The sequence below is a fragment of the Camellia sinensis genome, chromosome 1 (genome assembly GCF_055761805.1).
Source record: "Camellia sinensis isolate YWXY chromosome 1, ASM5576180v1, whole genome shotgun sequence".
NCBI classification, from domain to species: domain Eukaryota; kingdom Viridiplantae; phylum Streptophyta; class Magnoliopsida; order Ericales; family Theaceae; genus Camellia; species Camellia sinensis.
In genome coordinates this window covers 194,819,647-194,843,323 of record NC_138961.1, presented here as the reverse complement: position 1 = coordinate 194,843,323, position 23,677 = coordinate 194,819,647, and the positions used below count along the sequence as shown (strand labels likewise).

At 37.8% G+C, this 23,677-nt stretch overlaps 1 protein-coding gene and 1 long non-coding RNA gene across 11 annotated transcripts; one reads left to right on the top strand and one right to left on the bottom strand.

Moving 5' to 3' along the window:
* Positions 1-1,147: 1,147 nt before the first annotated feature.
* LOC145801111 (uncharacterized) lies at positions 1,148-1,380 on the bottom strand. Its single transcript, XR_014342014.1, has 2 exons — positions 1,270-1,380; positions 1,148-1,218 (listed from the first exon to the last, which is right to left on the bottom strand). It is a non-coding gene; the product is annotated as an uncharacterized LOC145801111 (long non-coding RNA).
* On the top strand, positions 1,215-23,563 carry LOC114261902 (exosome complex exonuclease RRP44 homolog A). Of its 10 annotated transcripts, none has more exons than XR_014341992.1 (24): positions 1,215-2,209; positions 2,325-2,462; positions 4,083-4,240; positions 4,555-4,610; positions 5,467-5,589; positions 5,757-5,887; positions 6,021-6,261; positions 7,489-7,645; positions 8,715-8,955; positions 9,243-9,399; positions 9,551-9,619; positions 11,788-11,913; positions 12,062-12,114; positions 13,188-13,294; positions 19,568-19,622; positions 19,703-19,802; positions 20,244-20,355; positions 21,054-21,174; positions 21,481-21,540; positions 21,647-21,752; positions 21,847-21,942; positions 22,451-22,503; positions 22,631-23,049; positions 23,132-23,563. XR_014341992.1 is itself a non-coding variant. In XM_082891354.1 (24 exons), exons 1-24 carry the CDS (start codon positions 2,156-2,158, stop codon positions 23,158-23,160), a joined length of 2,574 nt encoding a protein of 857 aa, XP_082747480.1. In that variant the 5' UTR covers positions 1,215-2,155; the 3' UTR covers positions 23,161-23,563. The 10 variants fall into 10 exon arrangements, 8 of the variants coding, with proteins under 8 accessions (XP_082747480.1, XP_082747467.1, XP_082747473.1 ...); XR_014341993.1 differs by having other exon boundaries at positions 22,451-22,533; positions 22,632-23,049; XM_082891354.1 differs by having other exon boundaries at positions 22,631-22,661.
* Positions 23,564-23,677: the final 114 nt, after the last annotated feature.

Sequence of the window (23,677 nt, the reverse complement as noted above, 5' to 3'; positions counted from 1 at the left end):
TTATTATTATTATTATTATTATTATATATATATATATATATTTTTTCTTTTTTCATCCCACCGTAACCCATTATTATTATTATTATTTCTTTATTTATTTTTTTTCGATTCCCTTCTTTTCAAAAAAAAAAAAAAAAAAAAAAAAACAAGTTCCCAATTTGCACAACAACCCATATTTTATTTCTCTCAGGGATCCACCCCGATCACAATTTTACACAAAAAAAAAAAAAAAAAAACAACAACAACACAACCACATCCACAGTGGGATTTTTCCCTTCTCTACTCTGCCGCCGGTCTCTTCTTTTTGCCTCCGTCCTGGGCGGCCCTTGACGGTGCTGCCTCCGTGTTTTCCACGCCGCCGAGCACTTTCACTCCCCCATACTCCTCTACTGCAGCATACGGCGGACCTCCAAATCGGAACATCACAGTGGCCTTCCGTTTCAGTTCCTTGTTTTCTGCCTTTAGCACACTTATCTCTACTCGCGCATCCTTATACATGCGTTGGAGCAGAGCCAGCTGGGAATTTAACTGCTGCACCTCATTTGTCCTACTCTGCAGCCGGTGCGACAAGTTTGTGACCGCCGTCATACTTTCCACACATGACTTCAAAGTATACTGATTAGCCTCCACATCCGACTGCACTGCCATTCTTTGCTCCACAGACCGCATCGGAAAGTTCAACGGAGTAAACTCCGGGGCGCTTGGTTGAGGTTCCAGTGCCACCGCACCAGTTGTCTCTCTTGTTGACTCGTTGAGGTCAGGAAAGAGAGTGAGCAGCCCACGGGACGACGAAGCCATTTTCTGGGCAACAGAGTGTTACAGCCTATCTCTCTCAGCAAAACGAAGAGTTTTTTCAGAAGTTTTTCTCAGTTTCTTGTCTCAGCCTCCGCCTCAACCTTGGTTTAAATAGCCAGGGCCGATCCGCGCATCGCGCGCCACTTGCCGACAGACGACAAACGGGCGCGCCAGCCAAGGCACTCACGTGCCTCGCCATCATATCTGGCACGTCTTTTTATGGATTGGGCACGCCTTTTGATGGCACGCCTTTTGACAAAATTGGGCACACCTTTTGAGGGTGCAACTTTTTCAACGGTCCGACATGACCCCATAAACTGTCCCGACATTTGATTCCGGTTAGCATCTCCAACGGTCCGACAAGACCCCATAAACTGTCCCGACATTTGATTCCGGTTAGCTTCTCCATCGGTCCGGTGTGACCTCGTCACCTGTCCAGACTTTATCTGCTACAACGGTCTGACACCACCATACAGTGTCCTCTACAACGTTATGACACCACCATACAGTGTCCTCTACACCGTTATGACACCACCATACAGTGTCCTCTACCACGTTATGACACCACCATCCAGTGTCCTCTACAACGTTATGACACCACCATCCAGTGTCCTCTACCACGTTATGACACCACCTTTCAGTGTCTTCACCAACGGTCTGACACGACCATAGAGTGTCTCCTATCTTTTTTTATTTTTATGTATTTTCTTGTTTTGTTCCTCTCTCCAAACTCAAGTTGGTTAGTTTCTATCCTCCTTAAGTTTGCGGGGGACTGTTAAAATTTACCATCACTTACCACACACTTACCATCACCTACCACACACTCACCTACTACACTCACCTACCACCACCATCCACTACACCTGCATCTATATAAGGAACCCTTTGTAATAGGCAGAACAACAACATATATCAATCAATAATACATACAATTTATCTCTATCAATATATTTTACATGGTACGTGAGTATCCTACATTAGAACAACCCCGGTCCCCGGGGAAAAATGGTCTTTTACCTGAATTGATTGAAACCCGGATTCAACAGACCCGACCGGAAACCCGCATAATTCAACACCCGCTCATCAAAACAATGGGCCTGTGTCCGTGCGCCAGAGAGAATCAAGCCCGAGACAGTGAAGCTACCACTAGGTGCGTAAGCGTATACATGTTATCGGCGCCGAAACGCAGTACAACTACTGTTATTACTGATAACCAGACAATTAAGGAAGGAATAAGCATACAGGCAATTCTGCAGATACAAGTAAGTATACATAGCCCATACTCGCCGTGGTAGGCCAACAGAAGTTTCGAAATTGGGAGAGTGGTAAAGCGACGCCGGAGCCAAATTAGTCTAGAAAGATGTTGCAGAGCAAGTCCTTTGTCTGCAAAACGAAGCAAGGCAAAGTTGTCAAGGTCTGTTCCCCCCATTCCTAAAACCCTAACCCTAATTTACTTCATCTTCTTCTCCTTCTCAATTTCATTGGTTCAGTTTATATAGTGTTTAAAATGATATCTTTTTCACACACAGGTCGTTAGAGAACACTATCTGAGAGACGATATCTACTGCGGAGCCCCTTTTTGCAATGTCTGCGATTCTAAAAGTGCTCGCTTGAGCTCCTCTGCCCCCACCATTCTTATTTTTGACACCAACGTCGTCCTCAATCAGGTAGCCTCTGATTTCTGATTTCTGATTTCTTCACAGCTTACATTATGTTAATACATGTGTATGTATGTGTGTGCAATGGAATAATAATTCATTGGGAAAAAAAAAAAAGGAAAGATTTTGAGAGACACCTAAGAACTTCCATCTTGTGCTCAACTTTGCTGGCGAATTGATGATTGCGTTTCTTTCTGTGGTAAAACGATTGAATATGCTATAAAAATAGTGTAATATACAAAGGGTGAACACCATTTTGCTGTTCCCCTCAAGTTGAAGCCTGTTAATATTTTTTTTTCTCTGCAAGTTAATGATTTTATTTAAGAACTTTCATGCTCTCTCAATAATTTTTGGATATATTAAGAATTTTATACCTCTTCAAATCGTTCGATCTGAATTTGGAAAAAAGTGGCTCATTATATATTAAGAGATTATGAAAAATGGTTGAAGAGAGTGGGGAGGCTGCTAATTTAAGATAATGACGCATGCATGTAGTGTGCACTCTGTGTCTAGTGTATATCACAATCGAAGCTGTTGAGAGAGAGGGTTGAGGATAGTTGCTAGGAATTGCTAAACATTGGAGTTATTTCGTTTCTATATTGCTCCTTTAGTGAATGAATATAGAAGGCACCTAAGAAGCACATACATTTTTTTAGAAAGGTGGCGTGTTTGTGTTAGACACCGACACTCGTCAAAACGTGTACTATCTAAAAAAAAGAAAAGAAGAATTGGACGCTTGGACAACACATGTGTCCATCACTTAAATGTATGTGACTTGGCATATAATAACCAAAAAAAAAAAAAAAAAATGTAAATGTGTAGGAGTTCGTGTTAGATTGCATTTTTATCTATGAGATATAATAAATATATTTTTTGTGTCCCCTACAGATTTTGAAAATTGTCATGTTGTCGTGTTCGTATCATATTTATGTCATGTCACATGTCCATATCTGTACTTCTTAGGAAGGCACTTTAAATAGTATATTAGTGAATTTTCTTAAGACAATTTTGGTAGAGAACATATTAACACCTCTTTCAAAGGGGGGAACACCAAAATGGTGTTCATCCTTATATATAGTGTAGATGATACGCATGCAATTGTTTTCAATTTCATTTTGGTGGTTATTGGCGAGTAATTATCTAGTCTTCCATGATCACCACTTTGACAGTGTGCCCGTCCAATAGCAAGGGACTACGTATTTACATGGATCAAAAAAATAAAAATAGTTGGGGAAAATCAAGAAACACCGTTGGTCGGGCACATAACCACATGGTGTTTCAGGAAGACTGTATAAATTATGGTTACTAGCAGTTAAATAGTAATTAAGATTAACAGTTAGGGTTTTATGTGTTGTAATGTTAGTGGGTCTTGTAGGTTTGTGTTAAAATACGTTATCAATCAATGAAGGAGGCTGGAATATTTTGAAATCGCTTCCTTTGAAGTTTTGGGGGTTTGTTCATCTCAAATAGAACCAATAGGAGGTCTTTCCCTCTCAAAGTGGGACTTCTCTGTATCTTTTCTTCACGTATTCTTCTTTATTTAGTTTACTTTTAAAATGGTACATATCAATATTTATTTTTGTTGGTAATTGAAATTTTGATTTGGTTTTGAATGCATGTGTTCCTCAGATTGACTTGCTTGAGAATCCGGCAATTGATGATGTTGTCATATTGTCAGTGGTGTTGGAAGAGGTGAAGAACAAGAACCTCTCGGTTTATAATAGAATCAGAGCCCTCTGCAGCAATTCTACAAGGAAGTTCTTTGTGTTCTCTAATGAATATCACAGGTAGGTTCTCTTTTGTTTTCATCATGTCTGAGTTATACCATTTGTTGGATAAACTCATTGGATGCTAGGCCATTCATCATTTTTTAAAATAATTAATATGGTTATTTATTTATACTCAATCAGAGTGTTTAGACTACTATGTAAAAGTGTAGTTTACTTTTTTTAAGCCCCTGTTTCCGATGGTCGTTACTTCATGCCTGGCCTTATTTTAATTTATTCAGTTGTAGAAGCCGCAGCAACTGTAGTAGTATTGAAACAAAGAGATCAAACTAAACTCCTTCTAATTCTTGGTGCGTTGTTTATTTTTCTTGAAGGGATACATATGTGAAGGCCATGGTCGGTGAAAGTCCAAATGATCGGAATGATAGAGGTTTTTTCTTTGCTTTATGCTAATGTTTTGTTTGTTGGATTCATTTTTAATGACTACCAGTTACAATGCTATGACAGTGATGGTACTCGGTGTCTAGACTCTCATATTCACTATAAAATTTCCTTTTCACGTAACACAATCACCTTGTGGGAGTAGTGATCCATTAATCATTGATTATACATTCTGAACTTATTGCTCTGTTTTCTGGATATCCCCATGAACTGAAACACGTCTCTATCAGCCAAAAAGTTATGAAAAGGCTTTGCTGAGTTCTATATTGGTAAAGTAACAATTCCCAGTCTCTGACTCTCTGCGGACCTGACAATGCTGTTAATTATCGATATATTTAAGAAGACAGTGCAAATGTTGCAGAAAATGTAGATTACTTCATACACTTGGATCTTATTATCAATGCTGGCGCCTCTAAGAAGACATGATATGCATTGAATAGTCATGTTAAAAGAATTTATTTTTTCAATATTTGAAAAGGCCTCTTCAAAGTAAGAATTTCACGTCTTTTGCTCCATCCTAATGCCCGGAATTCAATTGTGAGGCTGAAGATAAACAGGTTGGTTATGTAAGAAAATACAGAAATTGTGCTTTATTATACACACACATACTCGTACCTGCGCGTACTTGATCTTGCAGGCATACTTTAGGGTGGACTTACATAGCATGGTGTGGTGTCAGTGTAACAGGGAAATTTTAGTATTGGAAATATGAGCCTTAGATTTTCTATGTATACACTTACGTACAAGAGCAGTTTTCTGTATTCTGGTGGTTATTTTCATTCCTAGTGCAATGACATGCGTTTGTGGATTTCCATTTCCTGACATTGAAGAAATCGTTGTTTCAGCTATTCGGGTGGCAGCGCAGTGGTATAAAAATCATCTTGGTGATGCAACTAGGGTCTTACTAATCACAAATGACAGGGAGAACAAGAGGAAGGCCACTGAAGAGGGAATTTCTGCAGAGACAGGTAGATTAAACAACATAACTAACTTTTTTTAAGCTGTCTAGCAGTTCATGCACATCTGTAATGGGTAATACTTCTGTTATATTGTTGTTAACATGTCGATTATGGTATGAACTCAATGGACATCTTATATGGACAAGGCAGACTAATGAAGTTTCTTTTTATTTCAGTTGAATCATTTGTGAAATCACTTGGTCAACCTGGATTGCTTGACCTGCTTGTTCAGCCTCATTCAGAAGATGTAGGCATGGAGGAAGTTGAAGATCTGAGACCTTCAAAGAGGAAAATACTTTATACTGAGGTAATCTTGGCTGCAAATGCATGTTTACAACTGATGATTTTATATCATGTAACATGTGTTATTGACTATATTGTGGTCATGAATTATGCTCAGGCAGTTTACAATTTTTTTTCCTGCTCTCCCCTTTGTGCAGCATAAACCCATGTCAGAGATTACTGCTGGCTTGCATTGTGGTATTTTCCATCGAGGGAAACTTCGTGTTAATCGTTACAATCCTTTTGAAGCATATGTAGGAAGTGAGAGCATTGGTGATGAGATAATCATATATGGGCGTGTAAACATGAATAGGGCTTTCGATGGTGATATAGTGGCAGTGGAACTTTTGCCTCAAGATCAATGGCATGAACAGAAGTCATTGTCCATAGCTGATGAAGGTATGATGGTGCCAGTCATATGGTTATTGGATATATAAAAGATGCAGCCATGAACCCATGATCATACCATTTTTTTTTTTGGGTTAAGTAATTGAACCTTCATTCGAAAAGGTAGGAAAGTTATGAAATTTCAAAAAACTAAGAATACTCTTCAATCTATACAAGGGAACCTCCATACCATCAAATGTCCTCCTAAGTATGATCATACCATGCTTATCCATTCCTGTATGTATGCAATTATACTTTCAATGAAATTACATTTCCTGGAAATTTTTTTTTACCTACAATATGGTTCTTAGGTTCTGTTTATTGTAAAATAAAAACTGATAATCCAAAAGTAGAAGCCAAAAGCACCCCTTACTCAGCTCTAGAAATAAACTTTTTTTCAGCTTATTAAAGCTATTTCTGCCTAATAAGTTATAACCAAAAGCTATACCAACAGTTTGCATAAAAGCTATAAGCAACTCAGAAAAGCTGCACCAAACAGCCCTTTAATACACTGCCCATGGAGATTTTGGATTGTGAATTGGCTGGTATACTTTGTGCTATGTTATGTGGGCTCTTCAAAATAAATCAAATACCTGTGCCAGACACTTGATACCTAGATAAGGGTATGAGATATATGTTTGATTCTCCCCACCCTCCTCTATTCTTCTTTAATTTTTTTTCCATTTTTTTTTTTTTTGGGGGGGGGGTTAAAAATGAATGTCCTGTTTTAATAGAGGAAGGCTATTCCTACCTTTTCTCTTCCTCTGACCCCATCAAATTCAGATGGCCTGGTGGGTTTGTGTCTGCTCTTTGATTCAAAAATTATGTGCTAGTCTTAAGCCAAAAAGTGGAATCATATTCCACTTTTTGGAATGGGAAGACAATTCCTGATTACCTACTCAAGCTGAAATCACTTTCCAAACTAATCAAAAATCTGATCCCCATTCTCCTATCGTAATCTCACATTTCTGGAGGAATATAAAACCATTTAAGAGTGAAAAAAGTAGATGGGCCTGCAATAAGGGAATTCCTAACTAAACCAAGCGTTTGAATAACATTGATACAGTAATTTTATTAATAGTAATGAGATTCTCGTTCCTTCTCTTTGATTCGTGCCATCCAAACATAGGTTGATGTAATTTGGTCATAGACAGAGTGTTTTGTGCTTGCATGTGTGTGAATTAGGAGCCAGGCTTGCTTTAAAATATTATACTTTCCATTAACTTAACTCTCTTCCAGAGGATGAGGAAGAAGAAGATGTTCATCTAGTTCCAAGCAGTGCTGATGATGCTCCTAGAGTTCCAAATCCAGCACAAGGTTCTGCGGGTGGTGCAAATACTGTATTTTCTCGTCCATCTGGCCGTATTGTTGGTATCATAAAACGGAACTCGCACTCGTAAGTTAAATGGCTTGCTTACTTGATATATGCGATTACGCTTTCTTCACGAGGCTGGGGGTTGGTTAAGTTATCTTTTGACATGTTGTTTGCTTTTTCCCTTTTCATTTAGTAAAATGTATTCACTAATTGAAAGACTTTCCTCTTAACTTAAGCCTGGAAAAATACTTTAAAGAAGGCTTTTTGGTAGTCTACCAGGCAGTTGACTGCTCATGCTAATCTTCCCTGATTTCAACTTCCCTTAAAAACACAATAACTGATGCTAAAACATCTCATAACGTCATTTGCATTTGCTGCTTATGAGAATGTTTCCACCTTGGCGATGGGGCATTTGTTAGAAATCTCTTTAGGCAGTTTATGGTTTGTGTTTCTACCTGAAATTTTTTCATTACGTGTTTCTTGTTTTATGTAAATAGAAAACATTGAATGGCAATGTTACCAAACACCACCTTCAGAAAATGTTTTCTGTGTAGAAAACATTTTTCTACGTTTGTTTGTGACTCCAAAATTGTGGTACTAATGGTGGCGGTGGCGTGTTGGTGGTGGTGGTGGTGGTGGTAGTGGCAACAATGTTTTCTGCCCAAATAAGCTGTATTTTTGTTGATTTTTGGTTTTTGTCTTACCAAACACCAAAAAATGCCGAAAACATTCCAGAAATCTTTTGCCAAAACAAACAAAGTGTTAGTTCCATTCTTTGAAATTTCATATCAGTCATAAGGTTCATAACTCCCTTACTGCCTTTGTATACCATATATTTCAGGCTTGGTGAGCTTGTCAAAATTATTTCAAGCTTGATGTGCTTATAAAAATATTTAAGGCTTGATGCATAGTTTTCTTGCTTGCTTGTCTTCGTTGCTGTTTTCATGGTGACAATAGTTATATTTTCTATATTATTGTTGCTCAAAACAAAAAATAAATAAATAAATTTTTTTTGTTCTCTTTATTATTAGTTTTATAATGCATATATTTTTCTTCTAGAATTTAGCCATTATTGTGGCTAGAGTTACTTGTGTTCCTTGGCTTTTCTGGAAATGGATGAAGTTATTTAATTTTACAAAATATCATGCAGATATTGTGGATCTTTGGAGCCAATGCCTATGCCCGCAGGCACTGGTGGCGTTGCCCATGCTTTATTTGTCTCTAAAGATCGCAGATTTCCAAAGATACGGATTCAAACTCGACAGCTTGAAAATCTTCTGGACAAAAGAATTATTGTTGCCGTTGATTCTTGGGATCTTTTATCTCGATATCCTTCTGGGCATTATGTACGAACAATAGGTGTAATCGGTGACAGGGAAACTGAAAGTGAGGTATGCCGTAATGGCTTTCTGTCAGTTTATTTATTTATTTTTTTGGGGTGAGTGGGTTAAGGCCAAGGTCATTTGCTTCCCTGTTGGACATTTATCTGTTTCTTCTTTCAATAACCATAATCTTTTTCTTCACACTTACGTTATTGTGTTTAGGAAATCTGTCTGAAGTTTGATGAATCAGTTTAAGATTATTTAGTAATCAATTATGTTTAGGAACTCTGTATGAAGTTTGATGAATCAGTTTAAGATTATGGATTATGTAGTAATCAATTATGTGGGTGCTGTAGGTAGTGTTGACAGAGAATGATATAGATTCAAGACCATTTACTTCTCAAGTTTTGTCATGTTTGCCACCATTACCTTGGTCTGTGTCTTTTGAAGATCTGGCAAATCCTATTAGGCAGGATTTGCGTCGTATACGTGTCTTTAGCGTGGATCCTCCAGGTATGTGATCTATAGATTTATCAGACCTTTTCTTTCTTAATACCCTTTTAGTTTTAATACCCTTTTAGTTTTTCATGAGGCCAGATAGTATTCTTTTTAGTGTGGACAGATACCAAACTCTGTACAAATAATTATGTTTCTGTGTCTGCAGGATGCACGGATATTGATGATGCATTACATTGTACAGCTCTACCAAATGGAAATTTTGAAGTTGGAGTTCGTATCCTTTGACCTTTTGGTTCTTCCACGTATGTTGACCTTATAAATATCATGGAAATTAGTGAAACTCATTAATGGAAGCTAATAGCACGAAAAATATCAAAACCATGACAGCAAAATTTATTATATGTGACAAGAGGGAACTTCTGACACGAGGGAGAATGATCTTGGAGGAGAAGTTTATGTTTCAAGTCTGTTTTTTGGCTTTGAAAGCTTATTTATGTTGAAGATTCGCCTATTAGTGGAAACTATCATCTATCTTCCTAATTACTTAGAAAAAACAAATCTTGCTTGTTACTAATTTGGTTGAACTATTGCCTATCTTGCTAATTACCAATTTGTTTCTTGATATGTAGGAGAGGGAGCTCTCCTCAAGGGTGTCTCTGTATGTCTACATATGGGGATGTAGACCTTTTATAGGATAGTTGGGCCATGGAGGCCAGCTCATCCTTGAGGGTCATGCCAAGGAGTGGCAAATGTAGGTGTGGTATGCCTTTTGAGTTGTCACATGAGTGTGTGTGTCCATGTATGCGATGGAGACCTTTTGTAGGATAGGTGGGCCATGGAGGCCAACTCATCCTTTAGAGTTATGCCAAGGGGTGGCAAAGTTTGGTGTCATACGCCTTTCGAGGTATCATATGCCTTAGTCAAATAGGTCTCTCTTTCTTGTCTAAGACAGGTGAAAGTGGAGCCACCTCGAGAGGGTGGACTGAGCAATTTTGCTAATCCCTCAACTTTAACTACCAATCTACAGGTTCGTGGTAATCCAGCATGGAGCCATGGGTCACTCGGGTGTCTCATGGCTGAGGCACTGAGGGATCCATAGGCCCTACTCCCTACCTAGGTAAGCTGTGTAGCTCTGGGTGACATTCTTGAGCCAAGGCGAGGCTAGGGAAGGTGCTGAGGCTAGGAGAGGCGTTGAGGCAAGGCGAGGCCATGAAGTGACGCACTGCGACTAGGTGAGAATGTGAGTCTCATGCCTTGTGATGATCCAACCCCTCTTAAGTGATGACGTGGCATGTATGTAGGGCACAAATACCTATAATATTTATTGAAAATTCATTAAGAGGGGAATTTTTTTGTTGTTGCAATGTTTTAAGCTTTTACTATGAAGTTTGAGCATTGGTTTGAGGGCATACACTTCATGTAAATAGTGTGGAGGTTAGGCAACTTAGGTTTTTAAGACTTTACCTAGTGAACCTCTCACTGCTGCATTGGTAGGATGAGCGCTTAATTTTAGATGTAATTTTTTTGATCGTCTTATATTTTCATCATCCTTGCTTCTGATTCTCGATACATGCATGATTTAGTCTTTGTTTATTAATTTATTTGATAAATAAAATTTTATTACTAACATCAAGCTGATGCTAAAAAATACCGCAAAAAAAAAAAAGCCCCATCAAAGGGGAGAGACCACCTAACCAACCAAATCATCAAAAAAAATTCAAAAAAGCAAACAAATCCAGATCCACCATACCTGTAACCCAGCCATACAAAACTACAAAATGCCTATTTTCTAACCATGAAAGAGAACGAGCCATCCCTGAAAAGTACGCCAATTGCGTTTCAACCAAATCAGCCACATTAAACACAATGGGGCCATAGACCAAGCCTTTTGACGCCGCTTTCCAACCTGACCCCCTCCCCAACTCCAGAGGACCGCCATCACCCTCTGCTTTGTTGAACCCAAACCACTCCAAAAATAGAAAAAATAAGCACCCACATATGATATGCCATAGGCCAATGGATAATAAGCAAATGATCCAGGCTCCAATTTAGTCTTTACTTTTTTGTGCAATAGTAATTTTCTAGTTGTCTTCTTGACTATTTTGCATGAATACTTGTAAAAAACTGTGTACCTTGGGTTTGATTCACTTCTTGGTTTCTTCAGTGTACACATGCTTATTCCCTGTTTGTTGTTGAGCTCAAATGGGCTTTTGTTTTCCTTCAGACTTCATTACTGTTCTTTTGAGTTTCTTTTGTTGGCCATCTTACATGTTTTCCAAGAATCTTTTTTATTTTAATTTTTAATTTTTAATTTTTTTTATATATTTTGCTGAGATTAGGGCTAATGTTGGTCTTAATACATCCAATTGTCTAAAAGTGGTTCTCAGTTTTTGTCAGTTAGGCATGGAGCTTTTTTGTCAATCCTTAATAACATTTAAACAGATATTGCTGATGTTACAAATTTTGTGCACCCTGGAACCCCTCTTGATGATGAGGCTACACAAAGGGGCACATCAGTCTACCTTGTTGAGCGGCGAATTGACATGCTTCCTAAACCTTTAACAGAAGGTAATATTTCATTCCCATTAACTTGGTTGAATTTGTTGGTTGCACATACAACTGATTTATTTTATGGCTAGTTGTTTCTTAGTTTTAAAATTTCTAATTGTCACAGCAGCTCTCGGGTAATTCACTCAATAGAAGTTTTATATTGCAGATATTTGTGCTCTTCGAGCTGATGTGGAGAGACTAGCATTCTCTGTTATCTGGGTAATGATTGAATCTCTGGTTGTTATGATTCAGCTTTGTTTTTCTAGTGAGTTGTAAGTGCACATGTATCTGATTGACCTGAAAAACACTGGTTCTTGATACTCTCTCCAATACCCAAACCTGCAATATCAATATCTGTGGATTATGGTGTCATACCTTATTAATTATTAATATATTATAGTTATGTGGCCACTCCCATTTTTAATTGTGAGTACACCCATTTTACTGTTTAGTCTATTAAACTGTAAAATATTGCCTGTAATGCAAATATTTCCAATTCAAATGGAGCTCAACTCATTGAGGTTGTTGGTTTGTGAGTCAAATTGTTCAACTGATCTGGATGAGCTGAGATGGGAAAAGATGAGAAAAAGCTAGAATGGAAAGAAAGTCAAAACAGTTGCTAAATACTGATAAACTTTAGAAAACAGAAGCCATTTTTTTTCCTTATGTTAGAGGTCCCTGTGTTCAATTAGTCCAATCATTATGGTCCATTTTTGTGTTAAAAAACAACTGACCTGAGATTTAGGTTTTCTATTTTTGGAACAAAGGGCTGTTTTGATTTTAGAATGCTTTTTAGGAGCAGTGTCGAATTCTATAGTTTAAACTTGCATTCTTTCTTTTCTTACTCTATTTTGGTGAGAAATGAGAATCTTATTAGATAACACTTTGCTCTTCCGCATTTTTGAATAAATTCATCAACAGATAAGGAAGACTGTGGAACTAGTCATCTTTGCTTTAGTTAATTAATCTTTTTCACCATAATTACTTTTTGCACATGTTGCATCTTTTCCTTTCTTGTTTTCACACTTTACGCTTCCTTTAGTTGTACCAATGAATGGTGTTGGCTCCGAGTTTTATTTCGATTTTTGACATCATGTTGGCTCATAGTTGAGCCCTTAAGTGTTAGAAACACATCACGGATTACTTGCTAAAGGAATGCCTACCAAAGGGCATTTATGCTTTTATGTATCGGTTTTTGTGTTTACATATATTTATTTCCCTATCTTGGTGGTTTGTGTGTATTTGTGAATTCAAGTTTTGGACCTTTTTTTGACATATTATTTGAATTTCAGGAAATGACACCTGAAGCGGAGATTATTTCTACAAGATTCACAAAAAGTGTCATCAAGTCGTGTGCAACATTGTCTTATGTAGAAGCTCAAGCCAGGATGGATGATAGGTGCTATATCTAATTTTTCTTGTTATACCTTACCCCTTAAATAACTTGGGAAAAAACTTATGAGATAAAGATATTGTTCAGCTTTATGTAGTCTCTATAGTATGATCATATTTACCACTAAATCTTTGGCCATCATTTTCTTACAACATGAATCAACCACCATTTTTCATTGGAGATGATTAAATTATCTCAATGCAGCTATAAACACACAGCATTTATTTTAAAGCTTTGCTTGTGACCATGGAAAAGTTAACAAGGCATAGTACAGAGTAGCAATACTTGATGTGTAATATGACATTCAAAGAATTTGATGTACCAATTGTCTAGATTTAGAAAACCCAGAGAAGGCCAATGATGGTGCTCTTGATAAGGTGTCAATGCTAGCTTATGGTGCACAAAAGGGGAGGAGAAGGCCGAGGTTATTCATAATAAACAAGATATATTCAATTCTTACCAGGATTTTTGTTCTGACACAAATTGTGTTCAGATTTTTCATGGTGGATTGATTGATTTATTGTTCATACTTCAGTGATGCCTGTGTACAATGAATCCGAGTTTCAATATCTTGAGAAGATATATATATTGCTGGAAATTTGTGTTAATGCATAGAATATGATAGTGGTGTTGGTGGTAGATAGTGGCATGTATAGAATATGATAGTGGTGTTGGTGGTAGATAGTGGCATGTATAGAATATGATAGTGGTGTTGGTGGTAGATAATGGCATGTATATAATATGATAGTGGTAGATAGTGGTAATATATAATATGTAAGTGGCATATAATGGGTTATAATGATGTTTGTAATATCTCCTATATAAGGAGTGTCATTTGGTCTTGTAAAATAAGAAGTTTTGAATATAACAGAAATATATTCCTTCTTCCTCATATTTTCGGAGTTCTTCTTCCTCATATTTTCTAAGTTGGTATCAGAGCAACAAAAAACGCAGCAGCCCTAAAACCGTCATAGCCATGTCGGAAGTCACGTCCGAAACCACTTCAACCCCTGCCGCTGCCATTCCGGTGAAAACGTCCAACTCTCACTCTGTCCAAATCACCACCATCCGCCTAAATGGTGATAATTTTCTCCGCTGGTCACAATCTGTCCGGATGTATATCCGTGGGCAAGGAAAGATCGGTTACATCACTGGTGACAAGAAGGCTCCTGCTGTTAATGATCCGCTGTTCGACAGTTGGGACGCTGAAAACTCCATGGTTATGACATGGTTGGTCAATTCTATGGAGGAGGATATAAGCTCTAATTACATGTGCTATCCTACTGTACAAGAATTGTGGGATAATGTTAGTCAGATGTATTCTGACCTAGGAAATCAATCTCAAGTTTTCGAATTAACTTTGAAGTTGGGAGAGATTCGTCAAGGAGATGATTCCGTCACCAAATATTTCAATTCGTTGAAAAGGTTGTGGCAGGATCTTGACATCTTCAACACATACGAATGGAAATCGGTTGACGACTGCAACCACCACAAGAAAACTGTGGAAGACAGCCGTATTTACAAGTTTCTTGCCGGCCTCAACATTGAGTTCGATGAAGTGCGAGGAAGAATTATTGGCAGACCTCCTCTCCCATCCATTGGCGAAGTATTTGCCGAAGTCAGAAGGGAAGAGAGCCGAAGGAGCGTCATGCTTAAGAAAAAAGGTACTGGTGAATCAATTGAAATTTCTGCTTTAATTAGCGATGCTGCGGCCAACAAGGCTGCAAATTACCAGCGCAGGTTTGATGATAAGCCACGGGTCTGGTGTGATTTTTGCAACAAGCCTCGCCATACACGGGAAACGTGTTGGAAGATCCATGGCAAACCTGTCAACTGGAAAAGCAGCAAACAAGGAGAGAAGAATCGTGGCTTTCCTACCGCTAATGAAGCCGATTCAGGTCCCTTCAACAAAGAGCAGATTGATCAACTCTTAAAGCTGATAAAATCCAACTCCTCATCCGGTACTCCTAGTGTTTTGTTGGCACAAACAGGTAGAAATCCTAAAGCCTTCTCTTGCCTAAACTTCTCTCCGTGGATCATAGATTCCGGTGCCTCCGATCACATGACTAGTTTTTCCCATTTATTTAGTACCTATTTCCCTTGTTCTGGTCATGACAAAATCAGAATAGCCGATGGTAGTTTTTCACCTATTGCAGGAAAAGGATTTATTAAACTAACTGAGAAAATTAATCTCAATGCTGTTCTTCACGTCCCCAACTTAGCCTGTAACCTTTTGTCTGTCAGTAAACTATCTAAGGATTCTAATTGTCGTGTTACATTTTTTGAATCCCATTGTGAATTTCAGGACCAGAACTCGGGGATGATGATTGGGCGTGCTAGGATGCTTGAAGGTCTTTACTACTTTGATGAAGTACCTGTTAGTAATAAAAAAGCTCAGAGCTTTAATAGTACTAGTTCAATCTCTGTTCGAGAAAAAATAATGCTATGGCACTATAGGCTAGGACATCCTAGTTTTCTTTATCTGAAACATTTATTTCCAGAATTATTTCAAGGGATTGATTGTTCTTCTTTTCATTGTGAAAGTTGCATTTTTGCAAAATTTCATCGCTCTACTTATTTGCCAAAACCTTACCAGACTTCCAAACCTTTTTATTTGATTCATAGTGATGTTTGGGGCCCTTCTAAAATCACTACTCTTTCTGGTAAAAGATGGTTTGTTACATTTATTGATGACCATACCCGCTTATGTTGGATTTATTTGATGAATAAAAAATCTGACGTGAAAAATTTATTCACAAATTTTTACAATATGATTGAAAACCAATTTCAAACCAAAATTGGTATTTTACATTCTGATAATGGAACAGAATATTTCAATGAGCAGTTGGGTGAGTTTTTAGAAAAAAAGGGAATTTTTCATCAATCTACATGTCGGGATACCCCTCAACAAAATGGCATTGCAGAACGAAAAAATAAACATCTACTTGAAGTTGCACGTGCTATAATGTTTTACTTGCATGTTCCTAAATATTTATGGGGTGAAGCAATTTTAACAGCCTCTTATTTGATAAACAGGATGCCTACAAAGGTGTTAACATACAAAACACCTTTCGATTGTCTCAAAGCTTTTTTTCCTGACACGAGGTTGTTTTCTGATTTACCCGCCAAAGTTTTTGGATGTACTGCCTATGTTCATGTTCCTAGTCAATTTCGTTCAAAACTTGACCCCCGTGCTATAAAATGTGTTTTTTTGGGTTATTCCTCAAACAAAAAGGGGTATAAGTGTTTCGATCCTCAAACCAAGAAATTTCATGTGAGTATGGATGTGTCATTTGTGGAAACAAAATCCTATTTCCCCAACACTTCTCTTCAGGGGGAGACAAGTGGAGTAGAAGACCGTTTTTGGGATATTTCTATCCCGCTCCCCAATGTCATTTATCCTACACAAAAACCACATCTGTCTGATAATGATCACTTAGGAGAACCAAGTTCTATGGTGCCTAGTCAAGAAGATTCTTGTTTAGGGGGAGAAGTACTACAAAATGATCTAAATCCTGAGCTTCAGGTTTATACTAGGAAGCGATTTCATCTGAAGAATAATGACCTGAATGTCCATCCTAATGACCCGAATGTCCACCCGAGTTCTGGCATCGAAATTTTAGGTAATCCTATTCCTTCTATTTCCGACCTTGATGTTCCTATAGCAATTAGGAAAGGTGTCCGAAATTGCATTAAACATCCTATTGCAAATTACCTCTCCTATCAAAGACTGTCTAAAAACCATAGAGCTTTCACATCTAGGATTTCACACTTGTTTGTTCCAAGAAATATACAGGAAGCATTGGATGATCCGAATTGGAAATTAGCAGTCATGGAGGAGATGAATGCTTTAAGGAGAAGTGGTACTTGGGAGATAGTTGATCTACCCAAAGACAAGAAAACAGTTGGGTGTAAATGGGTGTTTACGATAAAATGTAACGCAGATGGAAGCGTTGAGAGATACAAGGCGAGACTGGTGGCTAAAGGCTTCACTCAAACTTATGGGATCGACTATCAGGAGACGTTTGCTCCTGTTGCTAAAATAAATTCCATCAGAGTACTGTTATCTCTTGCAGTAAATTCAGATTGGCCTCTACATCAACTTGACATTAAAAATGCATTTCTCAATGGTGATCTTGAAGAGGAGGTGTTCATGAGCCTACCGCCGGGATTTGAGCAGAGACTTGGAAGTGACAGAGTATGCAGATTGAACAAGTCATTATACGGACTCAAACAATCACCAAGAGCGTGGTTTGAACGCTTTGGGAAGGCAGTTATCAGTTGCGGCTTCTCGCAGAGTCAAGCAGATCACACAATATTTTATAAACATTCAAAAAACAGTAAAATTGCAATTTTGATTGTTTATGTTGATGACATCATTTTAACTGGTAATGATGAAGCAGAGTTAGCAGCCCTCAAAGAGAAACTCGCAAAAGAATTTCACATTAAGGATCTGGGAGCTCTCAAGTATTTCCTCGGAATGGAATTTGCAAGATCCAAGGAAGGTATATTCGTTAATCAGAGAAAATATGTTCTTGATCTCCTTGGAGAAACAGGTATGCTTGGTTGTAAGATGGTGGAGACTCCGATCGAACCTAACTTGAAGTTACAAGCTGCTAAGGCTGAAGAAGTCAAAGAGAGGGAACAATATCAGCGACTTGTCGGGAAATTGATTTACTTGTCTCATACGCGGCCTGATATTGCCTTTGCAGTCAGCATGGTAAGTCAGTTCATGCACTCACCAGGGGCAGAGCACTTTGAGGCCGTTTATAAGATCTTAAGATATTTGAAAGGAACTCCAGGGAGAGGCTTACTGTTCAAGAAACATGGACATCTTCAAGTTGAAGTATACACAGATGCAGACTGGGCAGGAAGTGTTACAGACAGGAGATCAACATCCGGATACTGCTCCTTTGTAGGTGGGAACCTAGTTACATGGCGGAGTAAAAAACAGAATGTGGTAGCTAGAAGTAGTGCAGAAGCAGAGTTCAGAGCTGTTGCCCATGGAATCTGTGAAGTAATGTGGATTAAAAGAATTCTTGAAGAATTAAAACTTTCTCACCCGACACCTATGAAGGTCTATTGTGACAACAAAGCAGCTATATCTATAGCTCATAATCCAGTTCTACATGATCGCACAAAACATATAGAAGTGGATAAACATTTCATCAAGGAGACAATCAATGCTGGCATAATCTGTATGACCTACCTTCCAACAGGTGAACAATTAGCTGATGTGCTAACGAAGGGACTACACAAGAAGCAATTTGATAAGCTGACTAGCAAGCTGGCTATGGAAGATATCTTCAAACCAGCTTGAGGGGGAGTGCTGGAAATTTGTGTTAATGCATAGAATATGATAGTGGTGTTGGTGGTAGATAGTGGCATGTATAGAATATGATAGTGGTGTTGGTGGTAGATAGTGGCATGTATAGAATATGATAGTGGTGTTGGTGGTAGATAATGGCATGTATATAATATGATAGTGGTAGATAGTGGTAATATATAATATGTAAGTGGCATATAATGGGTTATAATGATGTTTGTAATATCTCCTATATAAGGAGTGTCATTTGGTCTTGTAAAATAAGAAGTTTTGAATATAACAGAAATATATTCCTTCTTCCTCATATTTTCGGAGTTCTTCTTCCTCATATTTTCTAAGTTATATATATATATATATATATCAAGGCAGATGGAAGTCCAACCCAGTCGTGTAAATTTTCACATGAATTGGAGTGAGAGATGTCAAGGATTGAGACCAACCCATATGCTGTATGGCCACCAGTATTATGAATGCATGGGTTGCTTGTGTCTACAGGGTCATTGCATGAGTATGGAAACCCTTGCCACCCTTGTTAATTCAGGTGTACACAAGTTTTATTGAACCTTTGACCTGACAAATGATTGAACCCCAAAGGAACTGTTTGAAAAAGGACATGCTTTTGATTATTATTTTATTGACTAAATGATAAAGCTGGTAGGTCAGTCAAATTGCTTCATATTACTAGTTTCTATGTTGTGGTGGTTTGAGAATGTTGCATTGGTGCTTAGTGATATTGTAAACAAAAGATAAAAAACAATCTTGAATCTTGATTAAGAAAGATAATGGGCATTTGACCTTTTGATATCCAGTTACCTGTGTAAGTTTATACATTTAGACTCGCTTTGGGTCTGTTCTTGCCCCTAAGGTTATCTGCATTTATTTATTTATTGTATTTGAAGCTTCCTGCCTACCAGTTTCCATATTGATGACTTTTTTGTACATGTATATTGTAGCCGCTTGATGGACCCGTTAACTACAGATTTGAGAAATATGAATGTTTTAGCAAAGGTATTCGTACTCAGGTTGATACTTACTGTCATTTATTCATTTGAGTATCGGCTAAATGTGAATGGACTCTGTTTTTGCAGGTAATGAGGCAGAGGCGTATTGATAGAGGAGCATTGACTCTTGCCTCCGCTGAAGTGAAATTTCAGATTGATACTGAAACTCATGACCCTCTTGATATTGGTATGTTGACTTGACCTTTTTAAACGAAGAAAGTTGATTAGTCTAGCTGTTAAGAGGTAGCCAATACCATTTGTAGGATTAATCCATGAATGAGACTTGGAACCATTGTTGTCATTAAATATATTGTTGTTTGTTCGTTGTTATCCTTCCTCTGCACACTTTAGAATTCCTTCAGGACTCAAAGGCCCAAATCATCCTATATAAACTGGTGTTTAGTGTTGTAATATAAATTTATAAACTGGTGTCTAGTGTCCTAGTGAAATCAGCCACCAAATTTCCATTAAGGTGCTGAAGTTTCTCAATTATCTGATGCATGCTGTAGTTATGTGTATCTGGGTTCTCTGGTTTCGTTCCACTTTGCTTTTTTACCATTAATGATTTAGTGGTTTATTTTGTTTTACTTGTGTGTATTAATTCCTAATGCATGATATGTGACTGCAGGAATGTATCAAATTCGAGAAGCAAACCAGATGGTTGAGGAATTTATGCTTGCTGCTAATATTTCAGTTGCAGCAAAAATCCTGAAACATTTCCCCCCATGTTCATTGCTTAGGTATATGTCGTTTTTCATGGCACTATCAAGCTGTCTCCTGGAATATTATATATGTATATTGTTTTTCTGGCCTACTTTTCTTTTACTGTCAGGGTCTAGGAATGGTCTGATGCTGACTATTGGAGATCTCTCTCTCTCTCTCTCTCTCTCTCTCTCTCTCACACACACACACACACACGCACACACGCTTGGTAGCCTCTTAAGATTATGTTGTGGATGACATTGGCATAGTAGATGTCCAGAATTTAAGTGTAAGAGTAGAAGATTCTATTGATATACTGGTGCACAAAGAAAACTTGTATAGTTGTAGATCTCTAAATGTTCCCCATTTCACTCTAATATATTTGTCTAAGAAATATTTCATCACTGATAATATCCAAAAGTCAGAATGATGATACATGATCGACCATCCACTAACTGGCGCTGGTCTTTATTGAAAAGGAGGAACACTGCGAGAATATTGTTGCAAAAAAGTTAAATGTGATTTATTGCGGAGAAGTAGAAATTTGGAGAAGTACATCTGAACTGGCACACTTCTGTACGGTGGACAAGTTATATTCTGTATTTTGTCCAACTTTGGTTGATAATAGCTGTTGGATTTCAGTTACTGATGTATAATCTCATTAATATTTAAATTTTCTTAATTTGGGTGTTAAACTCTTTGCAGCATTTAGCTCATGTGGTCATTAATTTTGCAGGCGCCATCCTAGTCCAACCAAGGAGATGCTTGAACCTTTGCTTCGTATGGCTGCTGCTGTTGGCCTTCATTTTGATGTGTCCACATCCAAAGCATTGGCAGATTCACTTGATTGTGCTGTGGTGAGTTATCATTTTAGGACGTGTATGCTGGACACATGGAAATTTTTATCTATTAGGTCTTACTGTTCACATTTTCATTAGTATGTCAAGATGAGATTATTCAATATAAGAACCGGTTGTAGCTAGGTTGTATGGTGTCTAGTTGTTATTTAGTTGCTCGCTGCTACTCTCTCTCCCTCTCTCCCTCTCTCATACACATTCACACATGGAGATCTATGTCTATTTCTTATTGATCAATCTGTCATCTACCCGGTGTTCAATTTTGTTATGTCTACACAAATTTGTTCTTAAGAAATTGTGTTGCAGGGTGATGATCCATACTTCAATAAGCTCATTCGCATCCTGGCTACTAGCTGCATGACACAAGTAATTACTCCCTGATTTTAATGAATTCAAATTTGTTTTTGCATAAGAAACTTTATATAACTTTTATCTTGTCATTGATTTTTTGTCCAATTCTTTGCAAATTCAGGCCGTTTACTTCTGTAGTGGAGATCTTAGTCGCCAAGAATTTTATCATTATGGTCTTTCAGCACCTCTTTATACACACTTTACCTCTCCTATTAGGAGATATGCAGGTGAGCGAGTCATGTTTTGTTGTGATTACCTTAAAGCAGATAAAAAAAATAAAAAAAGAGAATCTTTTGATTATTGAATGTCCTTTCCTGGCAGATGTCGTTGTACACAGGTTACTGGCTGCATCCTTAGGCATCTACAAGCTTCCAGCCATATTTCCAGACAGACCCCAACTTACCAGTATTGCCAACAGTAAGGATTACTTCTCTGCACAGTGTCATCTTTATGTCTCCTTTCATGAAATCATATACCTGGTTTTCTGCACTCTCTTTTAAATTTGGGAAATATCTTGCCTTCCATGCTGAGCATATTGGTGGTTTCAACAAATGTTTAAAATGCAAGATGATAGGACTGGTGATTGGTGTCTTGAAATGATTTAATAGCACTGAAGTGGTCAGTGGGCTATCTTTGGGCATGTCTTATGGTTTAAAAAACACTAGTTTGGCATCTGATAGCCACTTTCACTTCAGATATTAGGTCTATTCCAGACTTGCATAGATGGATATTCTCATCTCTGACTACGATTTTTTTATAGAAACAAATGCTATTATACTTTAAATATGCAAATGGTCCGTTTTCCACTGTGATTAACATTTATCAATATGCGGATTGCTAAAGCTAAAGCATGCTATCTTTTTATCAAATGGTTGATGGTTATTTTGAAATATAAGAGAAATTTGTTTTCATGTGTCCCCTTCAGATTTAAATTATCGGCGTAGGAATGCTCAGATGGCGAGCCGGGCCTCAGTAGTGGTTCATATTCTCATCTATTTCCGGAAACGGAACGTGCACAGACCTTTTTATGCCCTCTTTCTCTTTCTCTCGCTCTCTCTGTCTGTCTCTGTCTCTTTCTCTCTCATAATTTTCTATCCTCTTGCAGGCCCACGGACACAGAGGCCAGAATTGTGAAAGTAAGATCAAATGGCTTCATTGTTTTTGTGCCCAAGTATGTCTTATTGGCCTCTTGCAGTTCCATTCTCTCTTCCCAAATGAACTACTGTGCCATATTGTCTTAGCTCCCATCTTTGCTCTTACTTCCCATACATATAAAGGCGTTTTGCTTATTCGCCAGTTTTGTATAGTAGCGTGCACAATCTGTCAATCAGATTATCCTGGAAATACCTACCATAATCAGAAACATTATTTGTATAATGATGTAATCTTATGAAATGTATAATTGTTCAGTTTCATTGCTCCTATTTTCTTGTAACGCAATTTTTTTTCAAAACGGTCTTGTATCATGAAATGTTGTTCAAAACACGCCCAAAGAAATTTCCCTTGTGGGTGTCCAGCTAGCATGTACGCTTCTTATGATGATCATCTATCTGATATTAATTTTTATTTATTTATTTATAAATTTTCCAAAATAATCTGTGTGCAGGTACGGTGTTGAGGGGCCTGTCTACTTGACAGCAAGAGGTGATAAAGGAGGTGGCGGAGAATGGTTGGTAGATGAGCAGCAGCAGAAGGTTAAGAAGAGTGATGGTAGCATTTCATATGTTGTTCTTCAGACAGTGAGGATTCATATGGAGGTTGTGGAGCCCCAACCAAACCGGCCTAGGCTCCAACTTACCCTTATCTAAAAGATGTTACTTTTTCTGTTTTTTGGTATTTAAAAGATTACTTAATTTTCGCCAACAGATAAAAATCCGCTTGTTTTACTTTTTTTACACTGTATATAGAATAGTGGCTTATGAGCTGTTTGTGCAGAGCATAGCGATGTTATTGATAGGTGAATTAAACCACTGGGTATGGCCCACAGTATGTAAAAATATTATTATTATTATTATTTGTTTCCGAGTTGATTTTTAAATTATCTCTTTCTCGGGGTGAATGTCGCCATCAGTTAGAAGATCAGGGATTCGCTTAGCCAATCCTGGCATAAGGAGCACAGGTATTTTTTTCGTTTTATTCATTTTTGTTTTTT